Source organism: Fusarium phalaenopsidis (genome assembly GCF_050370095.1).
Source record: "Fusarium phalaenopsidis strain FUZ10S chromosome Unknown contig_32304, whole genome shotgun sequence".
Classification (NCBI taxonomy): Eukaryota; Fungi; Ascomycota; class Sordariomycetes; order Hypocreales; family Nectriaceae; genus Fusarium; species Fusarium phalaenopsidis.
Window position 1 is genome coordinate 2,128,895 of NW_028145404.1, and position 25,427 is coordinate 2,154,321.

Below are 25,427 nucleotides of genomic sequence, written 5' to 3' on the forward strand. Positions count from 1 at the left end.
CACATGATAAAGGCACCAGCCACACTTTCAGCAGCAGGCAGGTGCACATTCGCCTCTTTCCCCGTGTTCTATGATCGATTGGAACCTCCTCCCGGGGCCGAGGTACCGAGTACTTTGATATTCAAACCCTCAGCTCGCGACAACGTTGGGGCCGCCCATCTTAGAAAAAATCCCAACGGTCTCTTTTTCGTCCACATCTCTTCGTTTTCACATTCCCGCCACCTGATCCTCACAGGGGATCACGTCCATCAGAAACAAAGCCACAGCTTCCTCCTCCCCATGAGCAATTGACCCGACCCGTCCCCTCCAAGTCCAAGCCATGTTCATCTCCATGCGGCGCTGGTTGCGCAACAACCGGACGCCCATCGCCGTTGGCGTCGGCGTCATTGGCGCCGGCTACGTCGCGACACAGTATGTCATATCCAAGCTCAACGACGCACGCGAGCGCATGAGCAGCGATCGCATCGCCAAGGAGAAGTGAGTATACTGGCCATCACTGGCCATCACTGTATCGTGTCACCACTTTGCTAACGTGACACTCGCAGCCTGCGACGCCGCTTCGAGCAGAACCAGGAAGACTGCACCTTTACCGTGCTGGCCCTCCTCCCCTCCGCGACTACCGCCATCCTCGAGGCCATGAACACGGAGCAGATCACCTACGAGATCCAGCAGATGAAGGCCACCAAGGCCATCAAGAACGGTGCCGCCGAGTCCATCACGCCGCCGAGTATTGCCGACACGACGTTGACAGAGGACGACGGAAAGAGCATGGTCAGTCAGAGCATACAGAGCGAGAGCGGGATCCACGCCAGCCAGATTGCGACGCCGTCACCCTTTGCCGCCGGAGGAGAAGCAGGCCAGCAGGATGGAGCTTCTCTCCCCAAGCCACGAAAGACGAAGCGGCAGCTGTGGGATGATGTGACCATCAGTGGTAAGTCAAGCTCTTCTTAGCATTATGTATTCTCAGACAGCTCACACACCACCAGCCGTGACGCGATCCTTCACGCTCATCTACACCCTCGCCCTACTGACGTTGCTGACCCGGGTGCAACTTAACCTCCTCGGTCGACGAAGCTACCTCTCAAGCGTGGTGGCCCTCGCCACGGGTGGCCAGCAGGGCACCATCAGCCTCGAGAACAACGATGACGACAACACGGAGCAGACATACGGCAGCGACTTCGACACAAACCGAAAGTACCTGACCTTCAGCTGGTGGCTGCTCAACAAGGGCTGGGCGGACCTCATGCGTCGTGTTGAGAGCGCTGTGCGTACCGTCTTTGGCAGCCTCAGCCCTAGGGATCTCCTGAGCTTCGAACGCTTCTCGGAGCTGACCATGGAAGTGAGGAAGCTGGTTGAGGGTTCTACAGCTGAGGAGCGCCGCAAGTGCGACTGGCTCCGATTCCTTCTCCCACCTAGGGATATGGAGGATGAGGTGATCCGGGAGTCGGGTATCCTCGACGAGGCCCCTGCTCAAGAGGGAGAGGACCAGACAGCAGCCGCGTCGCAGGCTATCCTGCGCCGTCTCCTCGACGAGACGGCCGACCTTATCGAGTCACCTAGCTTCTCCCACGTGCTGACTCTGCTCCTTGATGCTGGCTTCTCGTACCTGGTGGACAACAAGCTCGCCACGGCGGCCTTTGAGCTGCCTGCATCAGATGGCATTGTCTCCCCAGAGCTCAAGGATCAGCGACGATCCAAGGTGATCCTGCTGCCCAAGATTATGTCGGTGCTGACGCGCCAGGCTCATGTCATCGGCAACGGCATGCCCAACGAGTACTTGCAGAAGATGGAGACGGTCCGTGACCTCGAGGCGTTTGCCGCCGTGGTCTATTCGAGCAACTGGGAGCAGGAGATCCGTGCCGATGACGATCTCATGGCTAGCGCTGTTGACCTGGGTACCTCACAGGCCAGTGGCAAGACGTCGCAGGCGCAAACACAGACAACTCAGACGCAGACACAAGGAGAGTCGAGCGTCGTTGTGGTGGACTCACAGGGAGGATTTGAGAGTGCGTGGGAGCGAGCCGTGGATAACAAGTCGCCGTGAGAGTAGGCGTTGAGGCCGTATTCGCGTAATGCATATGAGGAGTCTTGCCGGGAAATGTCATGAGTTGGCCGATATAAACGAGCTGTACAGGGGCTGGTTTTGCATCTGGATTCGCCGAGGCACACACAAACAACATACAATGGTATTCTAGAAGGGATAGGGAAGGGCATAGCTTAGTTGGGATCTTGGGGGGTAGTTCATCTCCCCGTGTAATATTTTTTTTTTCATGCCGGAATCGGCGTTGGGTATAGTCTTGTCTGTCTCCTTCGTCTGCCTCCTTTTGCCAGGACCGTGATGTGTCTGTCTCCATCTCGGGTCGACGCGACTCATGGGGTCAACTTGAGGCCCTTTCCTGGTTAATATCTCCGATCGAGATGTTGCTTGTTCCTAGACTCGATCATCATGCGGAGGCTCCTGTTCTCGTGCCTCGATGGTCTGAGGCGAGGACGGGTCTGTCTTGCCCGCTCGTAGATCCCCTCCAGATAGAGGACAAGTCCAAGCTGCCAGCTCTTGGAGCTGCTTGATTCTTTGTCTCTGGGATCATGATAGTCTTTTTTTCCTGTGACGCTTATTCTCTGCCCCAAGCGCTCACATCAACCCCCTGATGAACTGATCTAGTCCAAGCTCAAAGAGCTCATTCTTGACACCCTCACCATGCTTGTGCTCAACCGGTGCCAGAGGATTCTTGACCACTGCGAGCCAACGTTAGCACCCTGCCATACACCCGGAAACAACTAAAACATACCGTATTCCACCCACAGGTTGATGTATATCTGGTGCAGCACGTTGCGCATGCTCAGCGTGGCCGTGTCGGTGAGGATGACGAAGCGCAGGTTGGCGGGGGTCTCGTAAAAGTGCAGCTTGTACTGCGCGGTGCGGTAGCTGATGAAGGCATCGTCGTCGCCGCCGAGCTTGCGGACCATGTTGCGCAGGGAAAAGACGGTGCCGAAGAGGAGCTTGGCGTCGTCGGACGACGTCGTCGGGGCTGTGGTGTTGGCTGCGGGGGCATCGGGGTCGGCTGGGTTTGTGGACGGGGGGAGCCAGGATTTGGAGTAGATGCACTCGGCTGAGGATTTGTTAGGTGTGTGAGGTTATATAGTATAGGGAGCGGGGGCCTTACTGTGCCGGTCAAAGATGTGGAATGAGTAGACAACCATGATGGCGGTTTAAGGGGGGACGGCGACACGAGTGAGAGCGTAGAAGCTTAGCGAGTTGTTCTTGAATGAACAGAGACTATGCGCCAGAAGCCGTAAGCGAGTGAATTATAGTATTTGGTCGTCCAAGGTCGGATTTCAAGATGCGACGCCGCGGAATGAATCAAGTTGGGATCGCGATAGATAGATCAGATGGAAGAGTTGTCCATCATGGATGAGACGGAAGGATCCACCGAGCCTCAACGCAGACCTGCACCGCCTCCCCCACTCAAAGCCCGGCCCATTGAGCTCTAGTGGGGCCGAGGGTCTTTGACGGGATCGTGACAGGGCTGGCAGGGGAGCAGGGGGAGGAAGAAGGAACGGAACCTACTGTACCTGCCTCGGGGGCTCCGTCAGTCAGCCTTCAGTGCTGAATCCGCCCTGCCTGTCGCGCCTTCCCAGAACCTAACTTAGGTGCCGTCCAGCCCGGCATGGCAGCAGGGAAGGAACCTGAAGGACCACAAGGCGCGTCAGCTGCCGGCGCACCATTTGCCCTTCTCGGTAACTGTTAGGTAGCTACAGTAGTTACCAGGTACTGTACCGCAGCTATTGGATCCAAGGCTCTCCCTCATCTCCAACTGGAATAAGCAGCCACAAGACCAAGTTGATTCTCAATGACCCCCAAGCCCATTAGCCCAATCTTGCTTTTTTCGTTGTGACCCTCACTCTCCTCCACACTCTCTCACTCTTTTCATCTCCTTTGACTTCTTGTCAAATCTCGTCTCCCAACTCAAGGCGCAAACCGTGACGTTCAAGCCCATCATCGTTCCCCCTCTCATCGCGGGGTGCGGGGCAAGCAAATCCACCGAAAAACAGGACAAACGCGCATCCTCATACCCATCCATTCTCCTCAGCTCGCCAGTGCCGCTCGACCTTGCCTCTCCTCCACCATGGATACCTCTCAATCCGCGCCGGCCCCTGAGATCAGGCCGTCGTTCACTTTCCCGTCGCCTCAGGTCAAGGTCGACTGCCACGATGAAGCCGTCGACGACAACCCCCCGCCACCCCTCGCCCACCACCTGTAAGTCCACCACCAGGTCAACGCGCTTAGAGACCATAGCCTTCGCCTGACACCGCGACCCAATGCTAGGACCGAGCCTACCGCTGTTCATCGCTTCTCGAGCCCCATGCGACACCACAAGCGAACCCCGAGTGCCCATCGCGAAGTCAAGGTCTTATCGTCGCAACCCAAACTCATGGACCTCGGCTCACCCTTCTCCTATAGGAAACCCTCGATGCGCAGACGCAGTTCGGAAACGAAGATGCTGATGGAAAATCACATCATCGCGTGAACCAATATACTATCTTGGAGGAGATTGGGAGAGGCTCATATGGTGCCGTTCATCTCGCGACGGATCAGTTTGGCCATGAGTATGTGAGTTTCTACTTGCGTCCACAATCTCATACTGTTTTTGACCCCTAATCTCCCCAGGCTGTCAAAGAATTCTCAAAAGCTCGTCTTCGAAAACGTGCTCAGTCGCATATCTTGAGGCAGGGCCCTCGAGGCCCTAGACGTATGGGCCCTGGCTTTGGATTCAATGCTCGCGCCACCGAGAGCAACGATGCGCTACACTTCATTCGTGAAGAAATCGCAATCATGAAGAAGCTATACCACCCCAATCTGGTCCAGCTTTACGAGGTGCTGGATGACCCCGAGGAGGATTCCATCTACATGGTCTTGGAGATGTGCAGGAAAGGCGTCGTCATGAAGGTCGGTCTGGATGAACAGGCTGAGCCATACCCCGAAGAGAACTGCCGTTACTGGTTTCGCGACTTGATCCTGGCCATTGAGTACCGTAAGTGACTTCTCGGGCAATTTCGTTACTCTTGTCGTGACTGACAACTTCGCCCTAGTCCACGCCCAAGGTATCATCCACAGAGACATTAAGCCCGACAATCTTCTCTTGTCGGATGATGATGTCCTCAAGGTGGTTGATTTTGGCGTGTCCGAGATGTTCCAGAAGCCAGAGAACATGAGGACAGCAAAGTCTGCTGGCTCACCCGCGTTTCTCCCCCCTGAGCTTTGCGGCAAGCATGCTGATGTCTCGGGCACTGCCGCTGATATCTGGTCTATGGGCGTCTCGCTATACTGCCTCAAATATGGTCGGATACCATTCAACCGCGAAGGCGTCCTAGACATGTATGATGCTATCAAGTCGGATGAGCCGCAAATCCCCGAAGACGAGAACCCTGATTTTGTCGACCTGATGAGTAAGATCCTCGAAAAGGATCCAGAGAAGCGTATCACCATGGATAAACTCCGAGTTAGATTCCCACCTTTGGAAGGTTACCGACACTCTTGGCTGACTTTTGGTATAGGAGCATCCCTGGGTGACCCAGAAAGGAGCTGATCCCCTGCTCCCCGCAGAGGAGAACTGTGCCAACATGATCGAGCCCCCAAATGAACTCGAGGTCATCCGCGCCTTCACGCGTAAGATGAATCACCTCCTCTGCGTTATGAAGGCCATCCACCGCTTCAAGAATATATTGGCTAGGCATCGCGCCAGCTCTCGACCTGGGTCAGGCACCCCTAACCAGATGCAGGGTGGCTTTGATGCATCGCAGGAGAGGGCCAAAGCTGAAGTGATTGAGGCCTTACTCTCGCAGCGACGGAAAGTCCAGGCTCAAAAGCTCGTGAAAGAAGGCAACGAAACACCGCCAGCAAGGGATGATAGGGAGGAGGGCGTGTCTTTCTTAGGCATCGGCACGGGTGCCAGGGACGACTTTGCCAAAGACGAGGCTGCCCCCGGCCTGGTCTCAGATTCTCCAACTGCCGTCGACTTTAACGTCTACGATCGGGCGTATGAGAGCGCTATCGAAAACATCACTTCGGGGCAGAATGACTCGTCACGCAAACCGACCGTGTACCTAACCAAGTTTGTCAAGGATGCGAAGAACATAAGGGGGGTCCCCGAACTTGTCGAGGGCGTAGATACGCCCAAAGACGAAGATCGGCAGGCGTCCTCGAGCTCGACGGGCACGATAACACAGCTGACATCGAAGCTGGACGTGTCTGATGCCAAGTAAGACAAGAATTTTTAGACTTGGAGTTGCTAGTCGACAGCAATACCCACGCTAGCAGGAGGGCCTCAAGGTTGGATACCATATGCAGGGAAACGGGCGTTCTGGAAGATAACCAATGGTACATAGCTGGGAAACCCAGATTGATCAGCTCGATGGGCAGGGGAGCAAGCGAGATATCATGGCGGTACGTTATTTCTTGGTAGCCGAATGGAACATGATATCCCCTGGCATGCGGATGTGCATTGCATTTGTGGCAAGTGGCCTGCGGATAATGCGGTGCGGCACGGATCGACATGAGAAAAATAGCATGCAATGGCCTTGATATATGGCCTCTTCATATCTCTGGCCCGCATACATGAGCGTTCTGGAGGTCCGAGACTCTCCGACACCGCCGGATTGAAGTAGGTGAGTCTTGGTCACTTGTATTCTTGGCATCCCCGTAATAGAATGGTTGGCGGCATCTCTGTCGCGGAACCGGGAACAAAATGCCTGTTGCCAGCATCCTATCTGTTAAGATACACGGCAAGAGACGCACTGGCCAGGCACAGATGACGGGGGCTGGGAAGAGCACAACCAGTGAAGTGCCCATCCACGGCCGAGATGCATCATGATAAGCCGTCGAGATGGCGGCTGAAGAGAAAAATTTTGTCCATGATGGCTGACGCCCTGTGGATAGCTGCCGTGAGACCCTGTGGCCAGCCACGGCATGAAACACCATGACAGGTCGGTCAGTGGATAACAAGAAGCAGCGGTTGGCTGCCAGCGAAAAAGGAGGGCAGAGAAAACTAGGCACGGCAACGGGGAGCTCTCCCGAGGACGGGATATTAATCCAGGCCATGCGCTTCGTACATAAGTGGGCGCCGCGGCGGTACATGGCCGCGCCAGGAACACCCGACGCCACGTGGAAAACGTTGCTCAAGGTGTCACTGTACATAAAGTGTACTGCCAGAGCTCGCCTCCCTGGCCCCCATAGTTCCTCGACAGACGGTAAAGTCCAAGCTGCCGTGAGACACTACTGGGTGTGAGACAGGGGTTGAACTGCCATCTGGCAGGGCCTTGAGATGGAAGCTTCGATAAGCTTGTGTGGGCCGCAGGGGTAGCTTTCGGGAACAGAGCCAGGGTTGAGATGGATGGTTGGTGCTTATTGACGGTGAGCCAGTGAACTGTCGGCCAGAGACCACGGGGAGCCAAGGTGAAGAAACTCCGTTATCCAGTTGTCGGTGTAGTTGAACAAACCCAGTCGCAAAGACTCTTGGGGGTAGAACAAGACGGTGTGACGTTAGGGTGAGATTGCAAATTCGGACGTCTCAAGGCTCATTGATCGACAAGGAGACGTGGGATGCAAAACATGACGCTCTCGTGCTTCGTGGGTTATCTCCTGACTGAAAAATATTCTGCCATGTCGCATAGCCGCACAACTTACTGATGTAATAGAATTAACACGAGATTCAGCGCGTCTAATCCACAGTCCCGCCAACGCCATTGTGCGGGAACTAAAAGCCGGTGAGTGAGGCAAGGGCTGTGCGACCTTGTCTTTCCTCAATGGAGCATCCCGTAATCTTGAAACTGTCAAGCTTTCTGCTTGCTTGTGTTGGGGATGCGGCCTCGACCATGACCGCTTACAGCCAAGAGTTGGTGAGATCCATGTAAATAGCAAACTTGTGGCGGCACATGTCTCGCTTCTGCCGAAAGTGCAAGTCGAAATAGAGCCAGTCCCGGCGCCACCAATGCCAGATTTCTTTAACTATACCCCTGGATTGGGCGCATATCAGTCAAACAGGATATCCAGCCCCTTTTGTATGCAATCAGCATGTATGCAAACGCACGCGAGCTGATGGCGGACGGCTCTTGGATTCGGTGGTTGCGGAACGCGAAGCGGGTTTCGCGTAACCCTGAGAAGCGGATAAGCAATGAGCCAGCCTAGGTAGGTGCAGTACGTATGTACGCGCGCGGTGGACACTGGTGGCGGTAGCTCATGCTTGGGTGCGGAGGCGCCAGCTATGGCAGCTCGGAACATTGTGTCGGTCGTGGGAACGCAAGATCATTGAGGTTCCGTGACCCTTGACCCTGGGCAGACAAATGCTCACAGAGAACGGTTCCGGACTTGCTGGAGGCCTCTGTCTGCGCCGCTGGGGTTCTCAGTAATTCGCTTCAGGGCTCATGTAGCCGGAGCTAGCTCAAGGGAGCATAGGCCGGTGGAGTCCTGGCTGGGAGCTCCCAGACCGCAGCTGCGGGAGACAGGGAGGGTAGAAGCAATGGAGCAATCTCGGAGACGCGGGGGCGGTGCACGGAGAGGATACCTGCACATCGTACCTGGATAGGAAAAATTAAAACAACGAGAAAGCAGCGGCATCGGCAGGAGGTCATGCCACTTCATCGTGCTTTGTGCTCGTTGTCCTGCTGCGTGCATGGAAATCCCTCATACTATCCTCTCACTTAGCGAGCGCGAACAGGGCCGATTCGTCAGAAGAACGAGGTCGAGATCCTGCGGTTTTCCGCACCAAACTCCTAACTGCTAGTGTTGCTAGCTCAACGGCTCGGGCTAAGTGAAGTGACGTTGGTTGCGCATGCTTGAACGAGTTGGTGGACAAAATTTCAAGGAGGAAATCATTGGTGCTGGCGGGTTTGTCTGGCCTTGGTGACCGCAGAACGGGCGTAATAGCATAGACGGAATCAACCTCGTGAAGGTTGCTTGTGGTGGTTGCTTTGGTCAACACAACTCCAACAACCAATGGTAATTAGTCGTCTCTGATGGTGGGGAAACACAAAGTACCTAGGACAGACATATATGTAAGGAATACACCTGCCAAGGCTGAAAGAAGAGTGTACAGGCATTTCTGTCACCACCTTTTGGCACCTTGCCCTCCTTGCCGAATACGCACGAGGGAGTCTCCGGGGCCCCGGGACCTTTCATTTTGACGTACGTCCATCGTCTGTGGGATGGATGCAAGGCCTGCAGACGGCTAGGCGAGTGCTCACCCGGGGGGGATTCCGGACGCGGTGTATACATGCGCATTGAAGAACCAATGTCTTGGTGCTTCTCGTTGGGGTCCTCCCACTTCTGGGCCGATATAGTCGAAACGTAGAGCCGGCTTCAGCGGACGAGAGTGGACGCGTCGTGGAGGGAAGAGGCTGGCGGAAGAGCAAGAGTGGAGGCATTGAAGCAATCCAATGGCTAGTGGATGATGGCTTTGCTCCAGACCAGCAGAGTGCTGCAAGATAATGTAGAGGTAGGTAGGTAAGCAACCTTGAAGTCAGTTTAGTCGGTGAGCGCAGCATGTTGGCTGTAACAATCCAGGCAGTAGCGAAGCCCCATGCCCAGGCAGGTACCTCCTTCAAGTGGAGGCAGGCCCGGCACCAAAACAACAAAATGCATGCAAGCAAAAGAATATCCTCCATCATGGCGACTCAACTCTTGAGCGAATCTACACCACATCTTTGACGATCGTAGATTCTGGTCCACCTACCAGGTATTCGGCCAAGATTCGCAGATGAGCAGGTCAATGCTTACACAGGGTTCATCAAGAAAATGCCAATGTTGTAAGGCCAGCCAATAACCGACAAGAACGAATCTGGGCGTCAAGCGTCAAGCGCCCAGCACCCTCGCCATTCTTCAGGTCCATGCCCAGGCCAGGGCAGGTACTGTAGCGGAGTCATCCATCCATCATGGATACCCTTTGCGCCTTCAGCGGCTGGGGCAGCACGGCGCACAAGGTCTTGAGTGCTCTGGGCGAAGGGCATTGAACAGAGGCTGCGTGAGATTCGACTGCTGCAGATCTCGCGCATATTGTACTGCAGCTTCCATCAGTTAGACCTCGGCTCAAGTCTTGGCAGCCCTAGCAATGCCACCAACAATTCGACACCCAGAGCCCCTTGAACTGACCTGGATCAGTCATTTCCCTCTGTATGTTCATGATATTGGTGAGCAATGGCTGACTTGAACTCTTTCTCGGCCAGGATCACCCTCTCAACGACGGGCAATTCGGTGACCCCAAAGCAAAGCACCTTTGGCAGCCCCTCCGCGCCGCTCCCCACATTTTTGGCATCCCTGTCTAGCCGGATCTCTGTTGTTCATGTCCATCTGGTACTCAAGCAAGCACTGACCTACCTATGCGCCATTTTCTTGGCGCTTTCTTATGGGTGGAGTTGGGGTCCGCACAAGGTCCAAGGATGGACGACTCGCTCAGGTGGATTTCATCATCAAGCACAAAAGCCGGCCAGCCCAGCTGCGGAAAGGGGCCAGATTCTGGGAGGCAAGAGGTTTGCGCAACAGTGACAAGATAAGCCAGCTGACATAGAACGGCTCAGACATGCGCTGGGATATCAAACCTGCGAGGCTCATCAATCCATCTGGAAACACAAAACACGCAGCTTGGTCAGCGAAATGATAGCACATGTCAGTGGGCAGCGGGTAGCGACAGCTTTCCGAGAACGGTAGGTCGGGGCCCATCCCATGTCTTGCGCGAGTGTGGGCAGAAGTCCCTGGACGAAGCAATTTTCACAAACCGCCACTGCATTCACGCCCGTCGTGCAGGGCGACCCAGCCATCTCACGGCCCAGGTAAACGGCAATTCAACACTCACCTCACAGAATAGTAATTCGAGGGCCGGATGGTAAGCGGCAACAACGTCAGCAACCAGTTCCTCGAAGCAATGGGTTGCTCGAATCTTCCACGGTTTTTTTTCCCCTCTCGTCCCCTTGTCGCCCTTGGCTACAAATCGGTCTCGACGCTCCAGACTCTCAATTCGACCTGTCCTGGGCCTGCCTAGACTTCCAAGGTTGTTAGAGTCACATCCGAGGCGCCCCGAAAGATTTGGAGACGGAGCAGTCGAACGCCGAGGGTACCCACAGACGTGCACCGCATCAGCCGCTGCATCGTCGTCTCTGTGCTTCCAGTGCCAACGTCTAAGTTGGTACCGAGTCGAAGAAGCACGGTAACTTTTCCGTGTCGCTTCAGCCCTTGATTAAGAGGAATGGACCATGGATGGGCCCTGATCAGCGAGCCCTTCACCTCCGCCTCCTCGTCATATTACCTTGTGCGAGTACCGCGCGGCTGGGCAGACGGTTTTCGCTGGGGCCTCGCCTCTGCACAGCGTTGGGTTGCCATACCGAAAGAGTCACCGCATCGCATCGTATGGCTTGTCTGGTACAGGATGCTGAAATGTCGAGGTGCTTCGATTTTTTGTCTGCCAGCCTGTCTCGTCGCACCCCGTTTTGCAGGGACCGGATCGCTGATTGCCGGTTCTTACAGATCTGCCGTCATACAATCAGGTGCTCCCTCGGTTTTCCGGCTTTGTTCGCCCTCTCTACGTCACCGCCTTTGATTTTTGATCGTCTTTGAACCCGGGCAGTTCGGGTGGTGCTTGGCAACCTACGAAAAGCAAAGGAGGACAGGGGAGAGGAGCAACGTAAAGAAAAGGATGGAGGCTCGGCTTCGGTGGGTGACGGACCCGGGAGGACAAGAAAGAAAAAAGCACGTTCTTCTGTTGCAGGGGCTTCTTCGCCGCAAAGCTTGGCCGGTTCTTGAGGACCGTGGCTATTCTTTTTTTCGGATTTTGAAAGCAGACGAGGGTTATTGCAGGTACTGGGTGGTACCCCATACCAAAGCCTACCTCGTTTGTACCCATCTTTGACGACAGGTGGTGCTTGGCGTTTCCCGGGCTGAGGTACCGTGCCGTCTTGGCCAGCCCAGAGGAGACCTTGCAGGGCGGGTCTTCCCACCATGCAGAGCGGTGCTGTACTTGGGAGGGAATTCCCATTCTGGTACCTGGACCTCATGGCTCGGATGTACATCATGAGTCCCATGGCCGCCCACTGCATCTTCGGTGGCCCCTCCTTTTCATGACGGCGTTTTGCGAGGGCCAGGCCAGGCCAGGCGGGTTCTGTGCTGTACCAGGGCTCACACATGGAGCACAGCACAGAGAGACGGTCAAACCCACCCCTTGAATCCAAAGTTACGAGTCGGAAATAATTGAGCGGCCAGGGAGATATTCGAAACGGCGGCTTGGGTGATCAAAGCATCAGCAGCTGTCCTGATGACCGCCGCCAATGCAGCCTCTGGTCCTCCCTGCTGCTTGCTGCGGAGTCCATGGTCAAAAGGAGAGCGAGCCACCAACAGGAGAGTTGGGACAAGAAAAAGGCTTTGTTCCTCCAGGCCGAAGCCGCCCGTCAGCCAGGCAGACCAGGGAGCCCCCAACAAAGATTCGAGAGGGTCATCGAACCTGACCTGAGGCAAGATGGACAAGAGTCACGAAACAATTGAATGATAAATAGTAAGCAAGAAGGAAAAACTTGGAGGGACATGGAGCCGAGCCAGGTCGGCATATGCCTCGATTGGATCCTTGGCAACATGATTTGCTGCTCCGTACTCCGTAATAAGGTACTAATGATTGAAAAATCCATCCATCCCACAAGCTGGCATCCATTCATGGATGGAACACAAGCCGAAGAGACGCTGTACCTGACTGTACAGCGAGTACTGTACTCTACCGGACCCCACATCGACCCTACCTGCGTTACCCGCCCGCTTCGCCCTCGCCCTCGTACTCTGGTCCATTTCTTGCGCTCCATTTCTCATTTCGCTCCCGCCAGCGATTGAGGTGTAATACAGTAGCTCGTAGGTAGCGACCTTGGCTACATGCGAATTGACCTTAATTATCGCGGCCGGCCAAGTACCTCACTCCCGTGCTTGCGTACCGCCTGCCTACCTTACCTACCTACATCCGTACACGCCTATTGCTTTCCTGCTTAGCTTTGCTCTGGCTCTTTCTTACCTTATACTTCCCAAGCCCTTATTCACACCCTTTCCCCCCGTGCCCTCTTCTTAAATTCCCGCGTCCTGTTTTTCCCTTTCACTTCACCTAACTTAACCTCACCTCATCTCCATCTTCGCTTATTGTGCTCTCTCTCTCTCCTGCTTTCCTTCTCGCCCTCCTCCTCCTCCTACTTCTCCTCCCATCCACCGAAACCCTTGCGGTTTTCTGGCGCGTTCACAGCAAGCAGATCGCCCCATCTTTGTTCTGTGGTACGAGCAGAGTTTCCCGCCCCAAGCTACGGGCGCCCGAGCCCAGCAACGCCTGTAAGGCGTCTCTCTTCAGCGCCACTGAGCGTGTCTCTTCACCTACCTACCGCCCTCGACTCGGATTTCTTGGGGTTTCGTTGGACGGGTTGCTCGCCATCTTCGCATCGCGCGGTCCCTGCAAGCCGACATCCGCAACTTGCATTTGGTTCCTTTCTTGGCATTCATCATCATCAGCCAAGAGAGGTAGCGAGGGTCTCAGCGAACTCGCCTTTGGTTGCTTTTCCGGGGTCTGGCGGCCTAGAGAGGAACGCACGCCTGTAGGCTGTACGCCGATACCATTCATCAAATACCTTCCGGGTTTCCTGGGAGGTGTAGTCCGCCTTTGCCTCGGGTCTTGATTCACCGTCCATCCCACCAACAGCCGCCACTGACTTGCTGGCTATCCACCAGCCCGTCACCTCCTCCACCTCTGTACGGACAGGCGCTGCCTTCTCCAGCTCCTGCTGTCATCGACGCTCGCCTCCTCGCCTTGCTTTGCTTCGCCTCATCTCCACTTCCCGCCAAGATCCAGAAACAGCTCACAGATCCGCCCTGTCCTGTTTTTGATCTTCTTGGACTCGACTTCTTTTTTTCCCCTCCCCCTCCAGCACTTTTCTTCTCGGTACCGCATTTCTTACCTGGCTTATTGTCGCACGTACACCCGGCATAGCCCGTCGTCTGTAGGCTGATCCGTTGCGCGACACTACTCGAGTCGTGCTTGCGCCTGTCCGCGCTGCGCTTGTGCTTGTGCCTCACTCTGGTGTTGCACCGAGACGCCGCATATTCTACCATCACCGCACCGCTTACTCTCTCCACGCCAGTCGCTTTCTCGACACCCGAGACACTCTTGCTCTTCTCTTTGACCTCTTACGAAGATGCCAAACCTCCCAGGTTCCTCTAAGCCGCCCTCCGCATCGAGCTCGAAACCCTCGTCCATTAAGTCACAGGATGGCGTCAAGAAATCCCCTGGTTTGACACCGCAGAACGGTACAGGCCTTAATGGCACTCCTTCCGACACTCATTTGAAGCCCCCGGACAAGTCATCAGTCAAGAATCGTCTCACCCGCATGTTCTCCTCCAAGGACCCTTCTCGAGTTCCAACCCCCGCCCCGTCCTCAGTCGACCTTCCTAACCGTCCGCGGGCTTCATCAACGAATGGCACCTCAACCCCTGCTGGGAAAACCTCGTCCGCCGAGAAGGGTGGTGAGAAGTCTACGACCAAGTCAACCGAAAAGCCGACGTCTGCGGCAAAAACAACCAAGCCTTCAAGTAGCAAGGAACAACTTCAACGATTCGTCCTCGATGCCGAGTTCCAAGGCGGCCATGAGCATCACCTCAGGTCTAGCAGACGCCAGGAGAAGCTGACAGACATGTGGAGAACGTTTCTACGCAAAAAGCAAGACGCTCCTGATCACGACCTTTCCCTCGTCTCAAATTGGGTGGACACTCTACAGCAGGAGAAGGAAGAGGCCAGTGACAAAAAGGGTGGGCCCAACGCAACAACAACCCTGGTTGAAAAGTACGGCAAATGTCAAGAGGTTGTCGGACGTGGGGCTTTCGGCATTGTTCGGATTTCCCACAAGAAGGTCGGTGGCAGTGGCGAGAAGCTCTTTGCTGTCAAGGAATTTCGACGGAGACCCGAAGAAACCGAAAAGAAGTATAGCAAGCGACTGACGGCCGAGTTCTGCATATCATCATCGCTCCGCCACCCTAACGTTATTCACACTCTAGATCTCCTCAAGGATGCCAAGGGAGATTACTGTGAAGTCATGGAGTTCTGTGCCGGAGGTGATCTGTACACCCTTGTCCTATCGAGTGGCAAGCTCGAGGTGCAAGAGGCCGACTGCTTCTTCAAGCAAATGATGCGAGGTGTCGAATACCTGCACGAAATGGGTGTAGCGCACCGTGACCTCAAGCCGGAAAACCTCCTCCTGACGACGCGTGGTGCTCTCAAGATTACCGATTTCGGTAACGGAGAATGCTTCCGCATGGCGTGGGAGACGGATGCGCACATGGTTTCTGGTCTTTGCGGCTCGGCTCCTTATATTGCCCCCGAAGAGTACACAGACAAGGAGTTTGATGCTCGAGCAGTTGATGTGTGGGCTTGCGGTGTTATTTACATGGCAATGCGCACAGGTCGTCACCTCTGGCGACTTGCCAAGAAGGATGACGACGAGTTTTATGCTCGCTATCTCGAAGGTCGCCGAGATGAGGAAGGTTACGGCCCTATCGAGTCTCTTCATCGGGTAAGTTTATGGGCGCTGCATGCAATGAAGGAGTCTGCTAACATGTGCCCTAGGCTCGCTGTCGTAATGTCATCTACTCGGTTCTTGACCCTCACCCGACTCGCCGCTTGACAGCCGCCCAGGTCCTTAAGTCGGAATGGGTGCGCGAGATCAAGCTCTGCAAGGCTGGCGAGGAGGGTCTTTAAGGGGATAGTTTGTGTTGATGATCCTGGAGCTAGAGCCACGACATGATGGCTTGGCCAAGGGGGTTATCGATGCATGTGCCTTTTGTTATGCAAGAGAGCACCCAGATGGAATACCAATCTCTCACGAGACGGAATGGGTAGGCTAAGGCGTCCACTGGCGTCACCTCCCGGCTGACGATTCGATGACCTATCGTTTGGATTATTTCCTATGTCATTTGATACTGAGCACTGGTGTTGGGCGCATGTGTAAACAGACATGAAGTCTTTTGGTTTTTGGAGCGTATCATGCGTGGGCAGACGGGACGGGACGGGACGGGGTTTTTCTTTCTCTCTCTTTCCCCTATTCAAAGGATGGAGAAGGGCGGCAGGAATTGGTTACCTATGCCCTGGAATTGGGCCGGCGATATAGGGAGGTTCACGATGTTGACAGACATGCATGTCAAGAGGTTGCATTTTTCATTTTCCAAAGCGAGGCAGAACAGGACAGAACACACACACACAATGGACATGACGAAGGGCTTCGCTGCAGATTTTGGGAAGAGTCCCAAGCAAGGATGGAGACCATGAATTGATCGGGGAATTGATCCAGTGTGGGCGGATGGGTATGGTTATGAGAGGAGGAGATGGAGAAGGGTGAAGTTGTGGTTTGTGTGTGGGCACTGAGGAAATAGGATCTATCTCACACAGATATTTCATGAGGTATTAAGATAGTCTTATATATCTCTTGGCGCGAACCAGGGCTTCAAGCAAACCAAAATAGACGAGATGTTGATGTCGGCCTTGATCCCTAAGTTCTATGAAAGAAACGCTGTAACCAACCCACGTGCCCCATATCCGAATCCGAGTTCTCGACTGCCGCTGAAACAAGCCAAACCCAAAAGCACTCACCGAGCTCTTCCCAATCCGTCGCGACCTAAGCTTTGCCTCTAGCAGGGAAGAAGGGGCAGAGAGAGAAGAGTGTACTACTACGTAGTATGTCCTGCAGTATGTTCTAGGCTCGTTCGCGACGCGCCCCGCCCACAAGCCGCGAACCCGATGGTTTGGGACTGGACATGGGGGACGAGTCATTTTTTTCGGCCTGAGTGTTCTCTGGTTCTATCAGTTTTGCGCGGCGTTTCAGTCGGGGAAAGTTTAATTTTTTGAAAGACGGTCAAGGAAACGCTTTGACGTGGTGGAAAGTTTATGTGAGTGAGTGGAAGGGAGCGAGCGGCTTCTTTGACATGAGGGAGTCTCGATATATTTGGAGGCATTATTGGCTGTCTAATTGGTGTTGCAATAGGTAACTGGGTGAAATGGATAACGAATACTATGAAGAGAATCATTATGGATGATCATAAGACAGTTGAAAGTACTATCAAAGGCAAGACACTACCCGTACAAAGCATCATCTCACGCCGAGACCACAAAAAGGTGGCTACACGGTTTAGGAAAAAAGAATAGCCTTAAGCACAGACTCAATAGCTCTGTTATTAACCAATTTAATCAAGGACTTGCATTGGATCACGAGGTTGCATCTCACTCTCGACTACTACGCAATAGAGTAACCAGATTGGTTGAGCACAGACAAAGACAACGCAGCAGTCACCAGCAAAGGAACATTGAGTTGAAATATCCTGTTGTCAGGTGCGTAAATCCCATTCGAGTTTCTCCATACTTGAAAACTCTTCCCATACCTATCTGACTGAGGTCAGTTGACTTGACTGCCTCGACAACCAGAAAACCAAAACTATCCGCGACCATCTTGGGCCGGAACCGACGTAACTATGCATACAAATAAACGATGTAATCAACCCATCCGTCCTCCTTGTATTGAGGCCCAGTAGTACACCAGCCCCCCCTTGGGATCATTGCGTTACCGGCTAGGTACCGCTTCAATGTCCCTTTTTGCCACGATCCCTATGTTGCGAGCCTCTTGTCAGAGAGCTCGATGAAATAATATAAAACCCAAGACCCATAAAGTCCAAGAGAGTTGCTGCCGACCATGGCAGCCCAGCAAGCCAATCCCCACCGACTTGTTGCCGGTCCGAGAATAGAGGCTGTCCAGGTAGATAGGCCTGGACCTCCAAAGACCCCTTAGGATATCGACGCAAAACCCTCATGGCGTCGTTAGAACAAAGACATTACATCCCACTCGATACACCCCCCATTCCGTGACCGCCAGATTCTCATATCTTTTTGAACAAAATTCGGAGGCAAGCTGCGCAGTAATAGTGTAGAAATAATGAACAAGAATGACGCCTCGGCTGGCAGGCTGAATCGAGCCTAGGCCAGACATACTCCGAGGTCGTCTAGTTGTAAAGAATTATTGGTATATCGTATGTAGGTTTACGAGTGGAATAGATCCCAAGCCCGTTCACATAATCGGATAAACTCCTCCTTCTTCTGTCGCTGAGTTTCGGGGCTGTCGCGTCCGGCGCCAAAGGGTCCACGGCGAGTGGGAGCAGGGCCGTGGCCCAGGGGAGGGCTGCCATCCTCATATTCGGCTCGCGTCCGGCGCTTGCTGGCACTTCGTGAGGCCTCAACAGGCCGGCTTCCAGGAGCGGGAGATGGAGGAGTCGGGGGCTGGTGTCCGCCGTAGTGAACCAGCTTGGGAAGAAGTTCGGGTCGGCCACCGGCAAGGTCTTGCTGAGCCTCCTCGGCAGATCTGTACTCGCGGCTACGGCCGGGCGTCGGGGCCTGGGGAAGAGGGGGGTGTCCAGGAGACGTCAAAGGTCCCCGAGAGCTAGGGCCACTGGGGTAGAGGGACTGAGGAGCATTGTCGGGGTGTGCTGAGAGGCCCTGGCCAAAGACGTCGCTGATAGGTGGCAGTCGGTTGTTGGTCTGGTTAGCAGGGACGTGGTGGATGTGCGAGGTGCTGGACAGGTTAGAGGGCTGGTTGGCGATATGTCGGGTCATGGGAGTAGGGTGCTGTCGACCAGTGAAGCTGTGACCAAGAGGCGCCGACTGGATAACTCGCTCGTTGGCGAACTGCTCGTGAGAGGGAGCAACAATAGAGAGGCCTGGAGGGGCCTTGTTTCTTCGCGACATGCCAGGCGTCTTGGCGGCGAACTGGGAGACGGGATCCTTGTCGGAGCCGTCACCTTTGGCAGACTGTTGGTGCAGTCTCGCTTCGATAATGTGTCGCTGTTGCTCTCGAACCGACATACTTCGCTGGAGCTGCTCCTTCATGACGGGGTCCTGGGTGACAAAGCCAGGGGAGAGACACGCAATACCGACTTCCTGGATACCGAGGCCTTCGCGGGCGGTCATCGGCCGCGCAGAGGCGGGCTGGTTCGATTTGAGTGTGTTCTTTGACAGGTCGAGTCTTCGCGGCCGGGGTCGCGTGTTGGTCATACCGGGGGAGGCGGGCTCCTTCTTGACGACAATCTTGGGAGGCGCGCCGGTAGATCGAGAGCTAGAGACAGGCAGTGTCAGCAAGAGGGAAAATTTGGGTGGTCAAGGAGTAATTGAGGCTTACGCGCTGGGGGGCGAGGACTTGGGACCAGAGCCGGCAGCTTTGGGGCTGCTGCTGTTGGATGAGTGCGCTGTCGCATTCGATGCTGAAGGGGCGGCGGCGGACCGCTGTGCAGAGGGAGAAACGGCGGTGGTTGAAACCGACGTGTGCGCAGGAGGCAGCTCAGAGTATGAGGGCCTCTCGTGAGGAGCGGGAGAGGGGGCCATTGCGATTGCAGCACTCATAGTGAAAGGAGCGGATGCAGGGCTGGCTGTGGGAATTGGCGAAAGGTGGTTCGTAGTTGGCAGGGTGCGAGGAGACCTGCAAGGAGGGCGAGAGGCCAGTCGGGCCAGTCAGCGAGCCAGAGTGAGCCGAGCTGCTGGGTTTTTCTGGGTCTCGCAAGTCGGAGGCTTCCTGTCTTGGCGAGGAAAATGAATCGTTCGGCGAGGGCCGCGAGACAGGAATGGAAGCGATTGTGGACGTGGCAGACTCGAGTCAGCACGAGATTTCTGTCTTGTCGTGGAACAAGATGGAGCAATGGAAGGCTCGCTGTCCAGAACCGGGAGGCTGGTGAGAGTAGGTAGCTCAGCTCAGCAAGGAAGGCCGCGATGTCTGGTTGGTGGTTCGACTCGACGGCTGGGGCTCCTTTAGTTGTCCAAGCTCAAACCGGGCGGTTCAGCTCTGTGCGAGATGTGACAGAGCAAAGTCGAAGGCTGGGTTGGGTAATTTTCCTCTTTTCCGGCAAAGAGGAGGACGATCGAGAAATCGAAATTAAAAATAAGATAAGAAGATGCAGCAGAAAAAGAAGACAAAAAGGACAATTATTAGTCTCGCCTCTGTTCGCTGCTGACGATTGATTTGATTGATTGATTGATTGAGGGAGTGAAAAGCCAGGGGGCGTCAGAGTGGTTCGGTCGGTCGACTGGCGACTTGTTTTAACATGGAACTTCAGGTGTGGGTTGTTGGCTCGGCAGGCCCGCGTTTGGCGTGTTTCGCCCAACTCAGTTCAGTTGGTGCGTAGGAAGCAGCGGGCAAACGGCCAAAGAAGGGTCGCTTGGTTCTTTTGGGTAAAAGATGGGCGCGGGGTGCTTCCGCTGGACGGCCACTAGAACAGCTGGATTATAGCGAAAAGAGGTGGTGAAGCAAGGGAGAGACAATCGACAATGTCCTGGTATTGGATCTTGTCGCCGTTGGAACAAGGAATCCGGTAAGTACAGCGCAGTGCAGCGCAATGCAGTGCAGTCAAGCGCCCAACCAACAGCGTGGGATGCAAGACCGTGGGCCACGGGCTCGGAATTAGCGAATGAAGAGATTCCCACAGCCGACAGCAAATGTGACGAAGCGGAAAGGCGTTGGCGTCGGCGGTAGCAGTAGTGACAGTGAGCAGTCACAAAGTAGGCACCTAGCAATGGCTCTGTCTGGTTGCGTTGCAGGCACTTGACGAGCTCGGGTGCGAGGTTGGCGATAGCGGGATGAAGGACTCGGATGAGATGCGGGAGGGAAGGAGAGAAAAAGAGAGTCCAGAGAGGAGGATGGCTCGAGACAAAAAGTCGCAGAATAACGGCAGAAAATCGCCAGCTGACGATGAGGGGTCGGTCGGGTACCTGGCGATGTTTTATTTGGTGCCATGTATTTTATGAAAGGGGACACGGGGAAAAGTGACACAAAGGCATGGCGCCCGGTTCGTGTCTTGAAGCAATGGATCCGACCCAGCCAGACGAGCCAAGGGACATGGATGGGATCGATGAGGATAGAGAAGGACCGGGGTCGCCCCTGGTTGCTCCAAGCCCAGAAGCCAGATGGGGAGGGGTGAGGCTATCACACCAATTGTGAAGACGCAGACCGGATGAGCATCTCGAGAGCAGTCCAAGCGATTGGCACAGGCACAGTAGGCCACAGACAGACAGCCAAAGTCCCTACCCACACAACTCCTCCAGTGTCGTTCCGCACAGGCACAAATCAAGCCAGAACCAGACGGGCCACGGCCATTCATATCGGACGGATAGGCGATTGACAGGCGGGCAAACACCCCAAAGAAACGACACGAGGCATGGCAAGCCAGGGTCCAGGGTCCTCCTCACCTGAATCCTGCTGCTGGATGCACGCGACCCAAGCCAACCGTCGGCCACTCGTCGTCGACCTTGTCGCCATCGGCCTCGCTCTCACCGTCGCTGGCGGTTTGACATTGATGCTAACAAACCCTCCAACGTGGCCCCTGCCGCTGCTGGTTGGGCCTTTATCCCTGTACAGGCTGTTGGCAGCCAACCTCACATGCCCAAGAGCACTGCATTCTCTCTCCATCGGCCGCCGTGATGCGCTGTGCCCGCTGTGCGGTTGCGGTACGGGCGCCTTTTCTTGCGTCCTCGGCCTGTATGCATGTCCAACCATCGCCCACTTGCAGATGCCTACATAGATGCTGTTGGAGATGGGATCAACATACCGCAGTTCAGTCCGCGGCCCCAGACCAGACCAGACCAGACCAGACGATACTTGCACTGACTTGACGGCCCCTGTGTGATGTTCCCATCTGAAGCTGACCGCCCCTCGGTCTTGAACAGTTGCGGTGTCCATCTCAGACATACAGATTGGGAAAATCTCTCTCTACTGTGTGAACCAGCCAGCGTTATGTGGCAGTCCTGGGTCTCAGATCACTGATCAAGACGAGGTGCTGTGAGTTGTTACACAACCCGGCTGTTGTGGTTCCAGTTCTCAGTCGCAACTGGAAGCCAGTCCAGCCGGTCGGTTACCGGGACGGGGGAGTGGTCTGAGGGACATGGGATGGGCTCGGTAGAATCTGGAATCCATCCCATCCCATTCCTGTCAGGCAGCCCTCCATAACCTGTAACAGCCAGTGTCAGCGTGAGGGTCAGAGGTGAGGACTCCTGCTGGATGCTCTCCGCTAGTGCACCCCGTGGCGCTGGTACGCTAGCGGTCTCAAGGTCCATGGTTGGTGAGTCGAGATGGATGGTGAGTCGGCCGTCTCTGAGCGATGGAACCTGTTTCGTCAGCGATCCACGGCGCAGCAGCATCGACTCTGAATGCAGACATCCAATGGTGAGAGCTCATCCGTACAGACACGAGGTAAAGGGGAGGAAAAGGGGGAGGGAGGCACCGGACGATTAGCTGCGAGCTGCTGATGCAAGGCCTCGGGCTCTTGAACGTCGGGCCATGCGTATCCTTCTAGGCATGAGGGTTCCATAGGCACTGCAAAAGCACCTCACCTAGCGAATGCATGTAAGATGAGGAAATCCCGTGTTAGGTACGAGTGAAGGAGGAGCTGCTGGAATCACGGGACCCGGAGTTGCATGAATGCCTCTACAGTACAACAAGGAAGGTGCGCTTTACGGGCTTCAACTAGGTAGGTAGGTAGGCAGGTACGGTCCTGCAGTAGAACATCTCGAATCCCACCCGCATATTACACGTCTCGATCCAACTCAAACTCTCCTCCAGACACGACAATACAATTCGCACGCAAGTCTATCTCAATGCAATCTCATCCCGAGCTAATCTTGGGCTGCCTCGTGGCTATTAACCACCCCCCGCTGCTTCCCAGTCACGGCCGGTTCGCCTCCCAAAACCCACTTCCACTGACACGTCCTGTCGTCTCCCCACTATCTCGGCTCGTTCACTCCCTTTCCCACTTACCATCCATGCCTGGATTGCCACTCCCACATGCTGAAACTTGCCTGCCCCTCATACGCATTCTCAAACACGCTGGATCCCAAAACGGACCTGGGTCCCTGACGATCTTCGGCCACAAATTCTTCCAGCAAAGACCTGCCAGACACAACCCCAGACTAGCCAAACGTTACAAGAAGGAGTTGCTATCGCGAGGGATCAAGGCTGTGGAGGCAAAGGGCGAAACGGTGAGAATCAGAAATGAAGGACTGTTTCTCGCCTCGTACGATCTACCATCTCCTCATTCATTCATCGTCGCGGTCGTCGTCTTCGTCGTCGCAAGCCTTCATCTGCCACCACTGACAATTTCGCCCCTCTGCCCCCGAGATCCCCGCTTACAAGTCAATAGTTGCTACATCTACAGAGAAGGCCAGCAATTGATAGGCAAATCGCCCCGGGTTCTAGCAGCATCTACTTGCACTATTGCCCTTCGACGAACGATAGCTGCCTTAGTGCGTTGCAAGTCGTCTTATGTCTGCCTCAGCCTGTTCTCCATCCAGATCAAGATCTTCACTCGGCTCACTCCCCCTCACAAAATCGTATACGATCTGCTGTTCCATTGCCCATCCATCTTTCATGATTCTCATCACCACCAACTGTCAATATCGACATCCCCAGAGGCTCGGGTGCACGGAAGACAACAATACGCATTCCCTGTTAGTGAAAATATTATTGTGATGCGCCAAACACGTATTCATTATACCAAAGCTCAAGTTTATGACGAAACCTAATAATTATTTCATATCTTTTCCCGGACTCAAGTCGTTTCTTTCCCCGTTCTTGTGAGGTATTTAGTTAGGGCTCTGCCTCAGTCATACTGATGGATGGCAAGTCTCCGTTGACGATCTTCTCTTGACCGGCATTGACAGCGCCCCAGTTCCGTCCTCAAGCCTTCCAACAGCCCCTGTCAACTAGCCCCTGGCTCTGATCGGGCCCGCACCCATCATCCATCCTCACCACCGCTTCTGGCCAACCATTCGCTGCAGGATTAATTTCTACTGCGTCCACTCTTTTCGGGTCTGCCACATGTCCATACATGCGTGCCGTGCACAGTACGTATCGCAGTATTCTAGTGAGCAGCAAACGAAATGGAATTCCCGCTCAATGGTGGTGATCCCTTTTAGGATGGTTTGACCAGCGCAGAATCTGGGCGCGAACCTTGTGAGCACGCTGAGGCCCCCAAACCTCCTTCTCCGGGTATTTTTACCAGGCCGATATCCATCCAGATGAAAGGCTCCGAGTTCTCTACAGCAGAAACCGGGTGGGCGACTCGACATGCTGCATGCCTTTATTTTCAGCGCCGTCGCAGCTTGACCAACCAAATCTCGACGCCGTGGGCCATGCGAAATGAAGAAAGGCGCCGCCCATCTCCCGCCGCCATCGCTTCAGGTGGCTTCTCCCCAGGCTTGTTTTGGTTCAAAGCTGCTTGCCACCGGCGATTTGATGGTTTTGACGAGGGTCGGCTTGGTTGAGGACGTGAATACCCAGATTCTCTTCCGACTCTCGCCTCCGCTTCACCCTTCGGACCAGGGACAATTGTTGCGGATTGCGGACATGCTCTGTAGGGCTTTCACATTGTTGTGCTTCACCTCACCTGAGACGGCGTCTCAGGTTATGAGCTTATGGAGGGTTTCCTCCACATGCGCTGACACCACACCTCTCGCTGCGACAGCAGCACAATCCCCGGGGCCCCCAGCACAAGTGCCCAATTCGTTTCTGCAACCACCCTTTCTGGGCGCCGTCGTTTGCCATGTTTCATACCTACGGGCCTTGGTCTCTGATTGGCTTGCCATTGCTACCCTCCCAAACCCTCAAACGCGAATCATGGCTGGTCCGTGCTGAGTCCTGGTGTGGCTAGCCATTGCATTGAATAGATATCCAGCTGATCCCAGCGAGGTTTGTGGTTGTGATACACAGTTGCTGGTCATGTTATGTTGGTTGATAAATTGGTTGCGGTTTGTCGTCATAGGAGGCCAGAGTTTGGCTCGGCATTTCCTTGTCCGGGCAGTCAGTCTATCGGCCGCAACTCTTGCCGTTTTGTGCACATAGCTCTGTTGGCTCATCTGAAGGCCCCTCCATGACGCCCGAGACATGAGGGGCATCCTTGTCTATATGCCAAATCTTCAAACTTTGCCTCGTGGACGACTTGGAATATCCTGGGAGAATATGGTGACATTCCAAGGCATGAACCATGGTCGGCATCATCGGACCTCTCAGTCATTTTCCCCAGGGGCTGGTTCTATGCGGGAGAGTGATATTGACTTGAGACGACTGCCACTGTCTGGGGCAATATCTGCTTCACGGTATTGGATGAGCCACGCTATCGTCCGTTGCGTGTAGCTGACCACTTCATCATGCACCCTTCCGTTCAGACTGTCTCTAACGCTAGCCTGGCCGTCTTGCGCAGAGCTGTGCAACAAGACGTGTGCGTGTCTTGGGGTCTTCGGTGGACTAAATTTGGCAAATGTGCTGCGCCAACAATCCCACAGCTGTCGTACCATGAGTGACAAGCCCTTTCTAATCAAATAAATGAATTGACCCTATGTTGATATCATGAGCTTCGG

The 25,427-nt window shown here is 54.7% G+C and overlaps 5 protein-coding genes across 5 annotated transcripts; 3 read left to right on the forward strand and 2 right to left on the reverse strand.

Annotated features, from left to right (window-relative positions):
• Positions 1-319: 319 nt before the first annotated feature.
• On the forward strand, positions 320-2,044 carry LRP88_09944 (Peroxin-3; the record flags this gene model as incomplete). Its single annotated transcript, XM_083246417.1, has 3 exons — positions 320-477; positions 546-931; positions 987-2,044. 3 exons carry the CDS (start codon positions 320-322, stop codon positions 2,042-2,044), a joined length of 1,602 nt encoding a protein of 533 aa, XP_083097530.1.
• Positions 2,045-2,632: 588 nt separating this feature from the next.
• Positions 2,633-3,201, reverse strand: LRP88_09945 (TRAPP subunit BET5; the record flags this gene model as incomplete). Its single annotated transcript, XM_083246418.1, has 3 exons — positions 2,633-2,736; positions 2,790-3,110; positions 3,165-3,201. The coding sequence occupies 3 exons, from the start codon at positions 3,199-3,201 to the stop codon at positions 2,633-2,635; spliced, it is 462 nt and encodes a 153-aa protein (XP_083097531.1).
• A 926-nt stretch (positions 3,202-4,127) lies between these two features.
• LRP88_09946 (kinase-like domain-containing protein) lies at positions 4,128-6,264 on the forward strand (the record flags this gene model as incomplete). The annotated part of the gene is made up of 6 exons (XM_083246419.1): positions 4,128-4,258; positions 4,328-4,409; positions 4,463-4,612; positions 4,670-5,033; positions 5,092-5,501; positions 5,557-6,264. The coding sequence occupies 6 exons, from the start codon at positions 4,128-4,130 to the stop codon at positions 6,262-6,264; spliced, it is 1,845 nt and encodes a 614-aa protein (XP_083097532.1).
• A 7,932-nt stretch (positions 6,265-14,196) lies between these two features.
• On the forward strand, positions 14,197-15,752 carry LRP88_09947 (kinase domain-containing protein; the record flags this gene model as incomplete). Its single annotated transcript, XM_083246420.1, has 2 exons — positions 14,197-15,567; positions 15,621-15,752. The coding sequence occupies 2 exons, from the start codon at positions 14,197-14,199 to the stop codon at positions 15,750-15,752; spliced, it is 1,503 nt and encodes a 500-aa protein (XP_083097533.1).
• Positions 15,753-18,077: 2,325 nt separating this feature from the next.
• Positions 18,078-19,412, reverse strand: LRP88_09948 (uncharacterized protein; the record flags this gene model as incomplete). The annotated part of the gene is made up of 2 exons (XM_083246421.1): positions 18,078-19,146; positions 19,210-19,412. The coding sequence occupies 2 exons, from the start codon at positions 19,410-19,412 to the stop codon at positions 18,078-18,080; spliced, it is 1,272 nt and encodes a 423-aa protein (XP_083097534.1).
• Positions 19,413-25,427: the final 6,015 nt, after the last annotated feature.